The 13,267-nt window shown below is 36.3% G+C and overlaps 1 protein-coding gene across 4 annotated transcripts in view; it reads left to right on the top strand.

The window, feature by feature from the left end:
• The window catches only part of EFR3A (EFR3 homolog A), a 154,125-nt gene extending 141,873 nt beyond the window's left edge, over nt 1-12,252 (top strand). For 2 of the 4 annotated variants that reach the window (XM_036755090.1, XM_036755060.1), the window contains 2 exons: nt 7,277-7,326; nt 9,161-12,252. In XM_036755090.1, coding sequence (XP_036610985.1) covers nt 7,277-7,326; nt 9,161-9,266 — 156 coding nt within the window. In that variant the 3' untranslated portion in view covers nt 9,267-12,252. The remainder of the gene's footprint in view (nt 1-7,276; nt 7,327-9,160) is intronic. The other 2 variants (XM_036755071.1, XM_036755080.1) reach the window with 2 other exon arrangements.
• The last annotated feature ends 1,015 nt before the right edge of the window (nt 12,253-13,267 follow it).

Raw genomic sequence — 13,267 nt, 5'->3', positions numbered from 1 at the left:
CACCTGACTTATTTGCTAGAGAGAAGGCTGCCAAAGGTAACGTGGAATTAAAAATTTAAACTCATTTCTAAATCTTATAAAGAAATATGATGGACTATTATAAGAAGTATCATTTCGTAAAGCAGAGAGATATGATGGAGATGAAAAACTATTTAAAGAAAGCTTGGCAAGATATCCAACTAAGCAAAGTGATCCCATAGGGCATTTCAGGATGAAAATGGAAAGAGAATTATAAACAGAAGAAAAATGGTAAAGATTTTTAAAAATCAGTTTATCAAACTGTTTTCTCCGTCAAGGCTAAAGGAACCACCTCATATTGGCTCTAACTTCATAGTCCTGAATGTGTTTATAAAATAGTAAAAAAGTACTAAGGAGAACAAAGATGGAAAAATCTACTGGAGTGGGTCAAGTGTGTATAGAGGACTTCTGTGGTATAGATAAAAATCCTGAGGACATTGAGCAAGTGATATTTAGTGTTTCTGCTGAAGGAGAGGAAGATACCAGAACCATGGAGAAAATTGCAGTACTTAATATGGAGGAAAAATAAGCTAGAGAAATTCAGTAACTACTGAATCATATGCTTCCTCTTCTGTCTGCACAAAATCTTTGACAGTCATTTATGCATGAACTGAGAATATCCTCATTGAGCATATTAATAATGAACAAAGAGACTTGTACAGGTAGTATTTTACAGTGGGCCATATCTTGACAGGAAGATGTAGAGCCTATTTTGTTTATTGTTTTTTGATTACAAAAATGTCTTTGATCTGGTATAAAAAAGTGCCACCATACCAGCACTTTTACAAAGGTGTCTTCTTTCTGTGCATCAAAATCATTCAAGATTCCTTGGAAGATGCAACAATAAAAATGACCCTCTGATCAGAAACATCAGGTGAAGCAGAATAAGGAGATACATATTGCTAACAGTGTTTGCCACTGCAATGATGGAGATCAAGTTTCTACGAATAGTGAGGTATCCCAAGTACTTCCATTTATGGATAACACTGTGCTTCTTACATTAAGGTCTTCCTGCAGTATTGCAGAGCCTTTTGGAAGATATCTCAAAGGAGTCTGGCCTCTGTCCAAAATGGAAAGAACAATTAGATGAAGAATATATGTTGCCCAGATTTCGGTGTTCTTTTTGACAGATGACCTATGCGAGGGCTCTTAAACTAATGTTTTTATCATGCACCCTTTTGGCAATCTGGTGAAGCCTGTCGCTGACTGCTCAGAAAACTGTTTTTAAGTAATTGAAATCTAAATTCCCTGAGAAATCTAGCTGTGGATCCCCAGGAGATTGTGAGCTTCAGATTAAGAACTACTGTTACATAGTTTGTCCCTCAGTTATGTATATCTGAGGCAGACAGTACAGATGGATGATGAGTTGAACCCATAGTTGAACAAGAGAATAGACTAGATTACTTCCTTCCAGGAAATTGCACTGCTTCTTTAATGACCTTGTGCTTCTCATTGAAAACAAAAGGTCAGGGCGGAGCCAAGATGGCGGCTGGAAAGCAGGGACTTGCTTAAGCTCTCCCCCAAATCCCTCCAAACACCTGTAAAAAATGGCTCTGAGCAAATTCTAGAGTTGCAGAACCCACAAAATAACAGAGGGAAGCAGGGCTCCAGCCCAGGACAGCCGGGACGGTCACTGGGAAGGGTCTATCGCACGGTGCTGGGAGCGGAGGGCAGCCCAGTGTGGGCCATGCCAGGACAGACCAGAACCAGAGTCTGCCATCTGTAACATGCCTTGGGGCCATGAATCAGTGAGCTGTGGCAGTTACCAGACTTCTCAACCCACAAACACCAAAGAGGAGGTTAGAGGCAAACTGCGGAATCGAGTTTAGAGCAGTCTGATCAACAGCCCTGGGGGTGGCGGAGGTGGTATAGTGGTGGCAGTGGCAGCAGCAGGAAACTCCTGAGGCTGCTTCCAAAGCTACAGTGTCAGCTGCTTCCCAAGTCCCTGGCTCACATGGTGGGAGGAATCTTGCAGTGGATCAGAGCGGGAGTACAAGGAGTGCTTTATGGGCACAAAGGCAGATTCTCTTGCTGTGTCCTGCTTGGATCTGTATTCCTGTCCTGGTTGGCGGTTCTTCGGGGAGGAGGAGCACTGTGGTGACAGAGCCTGGGGTGACCGTGGAGTAGAAGTAGCTCTGAAAACAGCAGTGCTTAGACCCTAAAGCTTGGGACAAAGTACTTTCTACAAGCAGTCATATCCTGACAAAAAGCTCAAGGTCAAGTAGTTGGCTGGGAACATGAACAGGAAGCGAAAACGAACTCAGACTCAAACTCGAACTCTAGATCCCTTTTTTGGTGACAAAGAAGATCTAAACATACAGCCAGAAAAGTCAAAAAAGTCAAAGACCCTACATCACAAGCCACCAAGAAAAATATGAATTGGTCTCAGGCCATGGAAGAGCTCAGAAAGAATTTGGGAAAGCAAGTAAGAGAAATAGAGGAAAAATTGGGACAAGGAATGAGAGTCATGGAAGAAAACCATGAAAAACAAGTCAACTACTTGCCAAAGGAGACCCCAAAAAATACTGAAGAAAATAACACCTTAAAGAACAGACTAACCCAAATGTCAAAAGAGCTCCAAAAAGCCAATGATTAGAAGAATGCCTTGAAAGGTAGAGTTAGCCCGATGGAAAAGGAGATCCAAAAGACCACTGAAGAAAATACCACCTTAAAAATTGGATTGGAGCAAGTGGAAGCTAGTGACTTTATGAAAAATCAAAATATTATAAAACAGAACCAAAGGAATGAAAAAATGGAAGACAACGTAAAATATCTCATTGGAAAAACCACTGACCTGGAGAATAGATCCAAGAGAGATAGTTCTAAAATTACTGGACTACCTGAAAGCCATGATTAAAAAAAGAGCCTAGATATCATCTTTCAAGAAATTATCAAGGAAAACTTGCCCTGATATTCTAGAACTAGAGGGTAAAATAGAAATTGAAAGGATCCACCGATCACCTCTTGAAAAAGAAAACTCCTAGGAATATTGTTGCCAAATTCCAGAGTTTCCAGGTCAAGGAGAAAATGCTGCAGCCGGAAAGAAACAATTTGAATATTGTGGCAACACAATCAGGATAACTCAGGATCTAGCAGCTTCTACATTAAGGGATCTGAGGGCTCGGAATATGATATTCCAGAGGTCAAAGGGGCAAGGATTAAAACCAAGAATCACCTACCAGGCAAAACTGAATATCATGCTCCAAGGCAAAATATGGATTTTCAATAAAATAGAGTACTTTCAAGCTTCCTCAATGAAAAGACCAGAGCTGAATAGAAAATTTGACTTTCAAATACATGAATCAAGAGAAGCATGAAAAGGTAAACAAGAAAGAGAATTCATAAGGGACTTATTAAGGTTGAACTGTTATGGTTCCATTCCTACATGGAAAGATAATGTGTGTAATTCATGAGACCTTTCTCAGTATTAGGGGTGTTGAAAGGAATATAGACAGAGAGCACTGAATGAGTTGAATATGAAGGGATGATATCTAAAAAAAATGAAATAAATTTAAGGGGGGTGAGAAGAATATATTGAGAGAAGGAGAAAGGGAGAGATGGAATGGGGTAAATTATCTCACATAAAAGTGGCAAGAAAAAACAGTTCTGTTGGAAGGGAAGAGAGGGCAGGTGAGTGGGAATGAGTGAATCTTGCTCTCATCAGATTTGACATGAGGGAATAACATACACACTCAATTGGGTATCTTACCACACAGGAAAGAAGGAGGAAGGACATAAAAAAGGGGGCACGATAGAATGGAGGGCAGATGGGGGAGGAGTAAATCAAAAGCAAACAATTTTGAAAAGGGACAGCGTCAAGGGAGAAAATTGAATAAAGGGGGACAGGATAGGATGGAAGGAAAACATGAGCATTGTGGAAGTGTTTTAAATAATGATGCATGTTTGATCTATGCTGAATTGCTTGCCTTCCTAGGGAGGGTGGGTGGGAAGGGAAGAGGGGAGAGAATTTGGAACTCAAGGTTTTAAAAGTAGATGCTCAAAAAAAAGGTTTTTTTGCATGCACCTGGGAAACTGGATATATAGGGAATGGGGCATAGAAATCTATCCTGCCCTACAAGAAAGTAAGGGGAAAGGGGATGGGGGAGGTGGAGTGGGGTGACAGAAGGGATGGCTGACTGGGGAACGAGGCAATCAGAATATATGCCATGTTGGAATGGGGGGGGAGGGTAGAAATGGGGAGAAAATTTGTAACTCAAAACGTTGTGGAAATCAATGTTGAAAACTAAAATATTAAATAAAAATGACAAAATGAAAAAAGAGGTCTTTAAAAAAAAATACTAACATGCTATCTACATTGCTCCATAACAGTGAATGGGAAGACAGCTGTTTCTGAAGAAGTAAAAATAAATATTATTTAGAGAACAATTGAGAGGTGAAGGCATATGTGTGTACATTATACATGTGTTTATGTGCATGTGTGTGTGTGTGTATATGTATACATATATACACATACACACCTCTAAACATGCGTGTGTGTGTGTATGTGTATACACATATATAAAACATATAAACAATGCTTGACTGAAAAAAGCCAGAATTAAAGATGTCATCAGGGAATTTTGGAAGGAAGGAAAGAGGCTGGATTAATGGTGATAACCAAATGATTAAAAGTTGGCAGTCGTAGTGCTCCATTGGTACCCTCACAATGCAAGGAAAAATCAAGGATATGAGTGGATCCCTTGTTGTGAACTTATGAGGGAACATAGACAAGAATTACATTTGTAGACCACGATCTGCTTCACTGAAGAAACCATCTCAGATGATGAGATTACAGATCCATATGAGTATTGAAAAGCCTCTTGATGAGGGTGAAAAAGGAGTGCAAAAACTGGCTTAAAGGTTAACAAAAAAAAATCTAAGATCTTAGCAACTAGTCCCATCACTTCTTGGTAGGGAGAGAAGAAATGGAAGCAGTATCAGATTTTCTGTTCTTGAGTTCAATCATCACTGCAGATAGTGACTACAGTCATGAAATTAAAAGACATTTGCTCCTTGGAAAGAAAGCTATAGCAAATCTGGACAGCGCAGTAAAAAGCATAGACATCACCATGCCAACAAATGTTCATATGGTCAAAGCTGTGGTTTTTCCAGTAGCAGCGTATAGCTGTGAGAGTTGGACTGTAATGAAAGCCGAATGCTGCAGAATTGATGCTTTCAATTTGTGGTACTAGAGAAGACTTTGGAGAATTCCTTGGACAGCAAGGAGATCAAGTTAGTCAGTACTTAAAGAAATTAATTCAGACTTCTTTGGAAGGACAAATACTGAAGCTTAAATACTTTGGCCACATAATGAGAAGACAGGGCTCATTAGAAAAGACCCCGATGTTGGGAGGGATTGAAGAGGATGAGAGGGACAGATAGTGTTATGGAAACAACAAACATGAATTTGAACAGACTTTGAGAGAGAGTGGAGGATAGAAGAACCTGATGTGATATGCATAGTTCATAGGGTGTGAACAACAACAGAAAGATGCGCATTTGAAAGGTCAAATTGCCACACTTAAGTTGTTTCTTGCATAGATCAAGCAGATTTGAATGTGTAAGTTTCATTTTTATGTCACAAAATGTGTATTTTCACTTTTATATCGTGAAGTAATATTCTATGTACAACATTTTGCTGTGCAAAATGCCCCCAAATTTTAAACATTTGTAGATCATAGGAATTTTATATGTAATATAGTTCAAACCCTTGATTTTGCAGATTAATTACAGCGAGCATGGTATACTTAAATCAACAAACATGAAATGCCTATCATGTGCAAGGTACATGTGTGGTAAGAGAACAGGGAATGTGTAGGTAGAATGGTAGTGTTCAGATGACTTGTTCTTTATTCTGTATGAGACTTTGTCCAGTTTACTGTCCAATTTACTCTTTGGGTCTCAGTTTCTTAATTGAAAAATAGGGATTATACAAGATTTGTAGGGTTCCTTCTGGCACTAGATAGAATTAAGGTAATTGAATCCTAATGAGGTCAGATAACTTGCTTAAGATAATATAACTAATTTCTTACATAGACTAAAACTAGAGTGTTTTACTTGACTAGAATTCAAGTCACCTGATTCCCAACCAAGTGTTCTAATGTATTTTTAATTATCTTTCTTGAAGTGATTGCTTGACATTATTGCATACTTGAAGGGAGGAAAGGAAAGGAAATTTCCTAATTTTTTTTTTTGCTTTAAACCTATTTAATGAAAGCAACTTCTATTTTCATGTAGTAATTTACTTGTTAAGTTAGGCATTATACACATCAATTATAAAGATTTTATTTGACTGATACTACTGTAGTTTAATTTACAGAATTCAAATTGAAATGAAATTCAGAGGGTACAAATCCATGCCTGAACGAGAATTCTTTTTACAATATCCCTGATAAGTAGTTATGTGTGGCCTTTGCTCAGTTACCACTATTTTGGAGGAAATTCTCAACATTACGAGAGAACCAATTCCACTTTTATAAATATCTACTTTTAATGAAGTTTTCCCTGTACTGATACAAGGCTGAATTTGTCTCTTTGCAAATCATAACTATTGCTCCTAGTTGTGCCTTGTGGGGCCAAGCGTAATTGTTATCATCAAAACATTTATATGGTAGATAATGTGTTTCCTAATAACACTGAGGTGTAGGTACTATAGGTACTGTTTTACAGATGAGAAAACTGAGACTCAGGGAGATTAACTTACTTGCAGCCATGAGCACAGGGTATTGGAGGTAAGATTCAAACCCAGGTCTTCCTATCTGCAAGGTCAGCACTCTGCTATGCAGCACTGTTACCCGTGATAGCCCTGCAAATTCTAGAAAATAGCTATCATGTTTTCATTGTCTTCTGTTTCCTGAGCTAAATAATTTCAATTACTTTAACCAGTCCTCCCATCACATGATCACAGAGCTCTGTACCTTCCTGAATGCCCTTCTGTGGATACTCATCAGCTTATTGGTAACCATAGTAAAGTGTGGACTTGGTTATTTCTTTATTCTGGTTGGGTTGAATAATCCTCAACTTACATTGGTTCACAGCGGTGCTGAATGTTTCAATACCTGTATATGTAGAGAAACCAGAAAAGACTTCAGAAAACTCAATGATTCATTATTTACAAATCAGTATTTTGACTGATGGGCTTAGTGACTAAATCTTACCGTTTTGTATTAGGCTTAATGATGCAAATCCTTGGAAAAATGTTCAGCTCTGTTTAGCATTTTTAATGTTCTTTTCTCCATTATTCTCTTTCCCCTCATAGGCAAATTTTCTTCATGACAGGCTTGCACAAATACTGGAGCTTACCATACGGTAAGGATTTATGAATGTAAAACCTCGGTGGGATTGATTAATTCTTCTTTGAGAGAAATTGTGGCAAGCTGATTTTAAACAGTTGTGGTAACAAGTTTTAAGGACATGAAAGTCAGCATTTTCTTATAGAGTAAATATTTCTTTTTTCTGTTCCATTGTCCCACTTTCTTATGTACAAAATTGTTATCTTGAAGAAACAAACCAGCAGAGTTCTGGAGATTGCCTCTGTGATTTTTATTTTCTTTTTCTTGCTTATTGAAAAGGCTTGGGGGACTCTCAGGAGGTTGTAAAGGTGATTGTTACCAAGGACCATAGTGTCACATTACCCACTGCAGGGCTTTAGCATGTTCAGAGTAAATATTGTGATTCAAATAACCAATCTTTGAGGAATGGTACCTTATCTAGCATTGCCTTAATTGGTGTACCATTTGGAACATGTTTATTTTAACTTTTTCATTGTTCTTTAACATGCTGTCTGTTTACCCACAAACTTCTGAAATATATCATTTAAAAATAGTGCTTATGCCAAAATAATGTAATGTTAAGTTTAGCTAACTGCTGATTGACTTTGGACTTAAATAGTAGCAGAGACTTGATCTATTGGATACGTACAGAAATCATAATTTAATATAAATAGATCTCTTGCAGCAGTTATTCACTTATAGATAACCATAAACTACACAGATCAATTAAAAAAAGGTGGAAGGGAAATAAATTAGCACCAAATAGACATTACAGATTGATTAGTATGTTCTTAGATTGAGGGGGATGAAATAAAATCATAAGATTTATAGTTCATATAACCTTGTCACTCCCTGGCCTGTTGTGATGTGTAAAGCTGTTTGTTCTTATGCTAAAATAGCCTCAGATATCTTACATACCGTTTATGTCTACTTTTGATAGTTTTTGTTTCTTTTATATAAATGGCATACTTATCAAGTTTGCAGATATCACAGAGCTAAAAGGCCTAGCGAACAACCCAGTTTCATGAGTTTTGCAGAGTGTTTTATATGTGTTATCTCATTTTTTTCTACACAATAGGATTCCAGAAAATCAAGTGCTCAAGGACAGAATAGAGGAGATATGACTTAACATGAGAAAATCAACTTTAGCTTCCTTTTAGTTGATTTCAAATTCAATGAGTCAGAAGTGTGACTGTGGTTGTTAACTATTATCTCATCCTTCTAGGTGCTGTATAGCACAACTCCTTCATACCTGGTGTAGTTTTTTAAGGTCCTGTAGCATTCCAGAATTCTTTGAAATTACAAACTGCATGCTAGCCTATAACAGAAGTTCAACAATTTTTCTTTGTTGCTCATTTATCTTTTATTCACATTTTCTGTTACCTTCCTACTTTGCATAATAACCATATTCCTGTATTTTCCATTGCCCTTTTCTTGCTCTTCTGTGGCAGACATTCTTGTAAGTTGTTAAAGGACCGACTTGGGCTTCTGGCTTTAATGGAATAAGTAACTTTTTTTTTTGTTTCATTGTCTAGTAAATAATACATCTGTTCCAGTATTGCTAAAAATCAGCAAGCCAAAATGCTATTTTTTTTTAAACATAAGTCATTCTTCAGTTCTGACCTGGTTCACTCAGAGTACAGTAGCTTTTGAATTATCAAGTGTTAAGAACTTGAATATTAGAACTGAAGTTTAGTATGATAAGTTGGCAAGTAATACTATCTCTTTTTTTTCTGGCAGACATTACATTCCCTGTAACTTAATTGGGGAGGCCATGTCAGTGATATATTTGAAAATACAATTCTCTGAAAAAAGAGAAAGCCAATTTGAAATCTACCTACTGCTGATGCCTTTTTTTTTTTCTTTTACAGTCCACCTCCAAGTCCATCAGGAACACTGACCTTTACATCTGGACATGCCCAGTACCACTCTGTCCCAGTTTATGAGATGAAGTTTCCAGATCTCTGTGTGTATTGAGTCTTATGGAGTCTGCTGAATCATATTTAGTTTAAAGTTGAAAATCAAGGCTAAAATCAGTTTTTAGGGTTAATTTGCTTCATCCAAGTTAACATATTTATTCAGAATAATTATGAAACTAAAGTTGAACCAATTGATTGATTGCCAGAGCAAATTAGACATTTAAACTGTATTCTCTTAAGTACATTGGAGCATACAGATTTGTCATGTCAGTTTGTTTGAATTCCCTATTGGTTTTGAAAATAGTAAGATTTTTTTCATGTTGTTCTATAGCACATTTTAAACTTTTCATAAATGCCTATTTCAAAAGCAAGTATTTTTTTCAAGTCCTTAAAGGACATTTACAAACATACGGAGTGTATATGGTGTATTTCATAAGCTTATACAGAACTGTTTTAGCAAGAATGGCTTTAGCTTCTTGTCGCATAAAATAGCAATATTTGCTTGCAATGCTAGAGGCTCATATTTGGTGGCTTTTTCTTCTGTGCTTTAGAATAAGTTGTAAAAAAAAACCACCATTGCTTATTCACAGTAACAAATTACATTTGTGTGATAGTGTTCAAAGACTGTGATCTAAAAAATAACATACTTTTACAAATCTGGTACTGCTATACTGTGTTTTCTGCTAAAAGTTTAACTGTTCTGCTTGAGAAGTGTGAAGCTTCCTCATAGAGCACCAAATTGTGCAATATTTTTCACATCATAGTTGTATATATAGTCTTTGGGCCATGCTTTGAAATTGCAGTCATATTTTGCTGTGGCTCTACTAATTGAGAGAGATATATTTAGTATAGAAAGACATTTTTAAGACATTAATTGTTCTCTTGTGAATTCATAAATATAAAAAATGAGAATTCTATGCATTTCTCTAAATAGTATATTATTTAAAATTTTTGGTACCATTTTACATATCGATTATTTTTTAATCAATCCTATAGTTTCAACATTCCTAAACGTTGATATTAAGTTCATTTTGTAAGATTTGAACCAAATGTACCCACGTATATCTGGTTTTTTTTTTAGAGCTACCTTAGACTACCCTATGGTTTTAGAGAACAGGTGTGCTGAATTTCATAGGTTTATAAGTCTGCTAATATCAGTGCTACAGTTTGTGCATACTGACATGTTTTTGATAGTGTTTTCTTAAAATGGTATGTATTTTGGTGAATTCCTCGGCACTAGGTGTTAATAAACACTTTTTTTCTTCATGGTCTGTTTTGAAATTCTCTTCAGAAGATTAAAAATCATCTGTTCCACAGTCCAGTACCTTGAGTGGAAGATTTTTCAGCCTACATTGCCATTTACATGAAGCAGCATAAGCATCTCAAAAGCTAAAAGGAACTTAATATTTTCATTTAGAAAATTGTAATAAAGTGTTCATGTGAATTTGTGTGTATTATTTAGGCTCTGCTTGAAACAGAAAAGCTGAAGAGGTATGAGCAAAGTCACTGTAAATCTTTTCAATATGTAAACCAAAATAATGGTTTCCCATGATGCTTTTTGCAAGTATAATAGTGCATGCTCCATGTCTTAATCAATTAAACCTATGAAATGACACTTTGAAGCAAGATGGAATGTTCTCAAAACTAACCGTTTTGCAGTTAACAGGGCGCTCACAGTTGTAGACAACAAAATAGCCTGTTTGATATACTTTTGGGGTTTTTGCTGCTACAGCTTGACACCCTACTCAAACAAGAATCTTTGCATCAATATGCCTACTTTTGTCCTGTTTTCCCACTTTGATTTTCTTTTTAAGGTAAGATATTTTTTGACCTACATTCCTTTTTTTAAGAATTTAAATGGGGGGACAGAATGCAGAACAATCATCATCCACTCGGATGCCATTTTATAAATTAACACTGTGTGCTTTTGTATGAAAAAAATATATAATTTAGTAATCTATGAAAATAAGAAATTAAGAATGTATTTTCATTTGCACTCATGCAATATACAAACTGCTGTACATATTTTCTTGTTTTGGGAAATTTAAATTTACCGCATGTCTTGATTGCATGTACCCTGGGAAATTAATTGGCTTTTATTGCACATTTCACTTCATCTGTTCATAAATTGTTGGTTTGAGTTTTCCTCGGTTTAACTACAGTAGATCCTGTACATCCTTGATTACTGACCTGACTCTGTTGACTATAAGTTCTGAGAATGGATATTTTCTTTGATTTACTTCTTGTGTCATAGGAACACCACAGATGCATTTGCATGCATCTCTTAGGCTTTTGGAGAGACTGAGAGTATGGGATTTATCTACCATCTGATTGTGTTGATTTTTTTTTCTGTAGGTATTAAGTCAAATAAACTGTTAAGTATTCTATTTTAATGTACACAGTTGTTTTGTATCATTTCATTTTTTCTTGAACAGTTTTAATACTTAGACTATGCAGTGTGTATGCTTGGCCTCTATTAACTGGTGGCTGTGTCATTAAAGTTTGACTGTCACTTGGAGTCCAGCGAATTTTGTATGTGTTTGAGCTTTGCTTTGAAATTTTTCTGAACTTACTGTATCTTATGTTAATAGTAAATTTTGCTTGTTAGTGCAAGATAAGCCCCATTTCCAGAAGTAAGACTCATCTCTTGCTATTGTAGATATGGAAATGAGACTATTTTATCTTGTTTTATCCATGCTGGCATATTCTGTTCTAAATGTAATGAATCCAGTTTCATGAAATATAAGGATACACTGTGTGATTCACGTGTAAGCAATAAAACAAACAAAAAAAAGCAAGTAGTCATGTTATGTGTAGTTTTATAGGAGGTATTGCTGTGACTGTGTATTTGGAAAATGATATTTTCAGGTGAGAGCCAAATGACTTTATTGTCATCAGAATCTGTACTTACATACTTAAAAATATTCTGAACTATAGTTAAAAGTATTTTTATGTAAGTTGTAGCCTACCTTTTGTTAAAAGTTACATCGTATTGTAATATTCTGTTTTATTTTTAAATTATAGATGATGTATGTTTGACTTTACTATGAGTCTTACTGGTGTCACTTTTTTATAACACTATTTGAAAGCCCTTAAGTGCTAAGCTTGAAAGAGCAATCTGAACTAAAATGGAGCATCATTCTAGCCACATTTCAGAAATGTGTTTTTACATTAGAAAGTCTTTCACTTAAATCTTTGAATGGAACCACAGGGGGATTGCATGTAGTCTTGTCATCTGAGCACAGACCTAAATCTGGATATATCTGATTTATGATTTTGAATTTGTTCACTGATAGGTTCTAAGCTGGGGCTTAATCACTTGGCTTTTTAGATTATCGAAATCTCCTCCTTCACATCCCTGACACTCCCCATAGCCCGGTAGCATCCGTGATTCTATTTATGAATTTCATCTAAAGGATAACATTTTTATGACAAGTCATGGAAGAGTAAAGTCTGTAAACCCAGAATGAACCTCATTAGTGTGTTAATGTGGAAACAATGTTGGATTTGGAATTAGGAAGAAATCTGGGTTCAAATTCTATGTCTAAAATTTCAATAGTTGTATGAACAGGGAGGGACATGTCACTTAACTTCTTGGAGACTCAGTACCTCCTTCACAGGGTTGTTGTAAAGCTCAAAGGAAATAGTGTATGTAAAGTGCTTTGCAAATATAAGCTATTTGTTGTTATCCTGAATTAGATAGTTTGTAGAAGAGCTAGAGCTGAAAGTTAAAAGATGGTGGATTCCCTAGATCTTTAAGCTGGAGCTGGATGACATCTTTTTTTTTTTTTTTTTGGATGATGTCTTTTTGAGTATCTTGTGAAAGGGGATTCTTCTTGGAGCATGGATTGGGCCAGGTGACTCCCGAGGTCCCTTTCAGTTCAGATTTTATGGTCTCTCCTATCCATTGGCAACCAGATGCCTAAATAGGTGTTTCTGGGAGCAGAAAAGGCACATGTAGAATCCCTCCCGTGATACATTCATACATGCCTCTCCTCCCAGAAACCTTTCTTGTAACCACTATGGTCAAACAGAACAAATCCATACCTTGTCCACGAC

This window comes from Trichosurus vulpecula, chromosome 1, assembly GCF_011100635.1.
Source record: "Trichosurus vulpecula isolate mTriVul1 chromosome 1, mTriVul1.pri, whole genome shotgun sequence".
Lineage (NCBI taxonomy): Eukaryota > Metazoa > Chordata > Mammalia > Diprotodontia > Phalangeridae > Trichosurus > Trichosurus vulpecula.
This window is presented reverse-complemented; position numbering and strand designations above follow the sequence as displayed.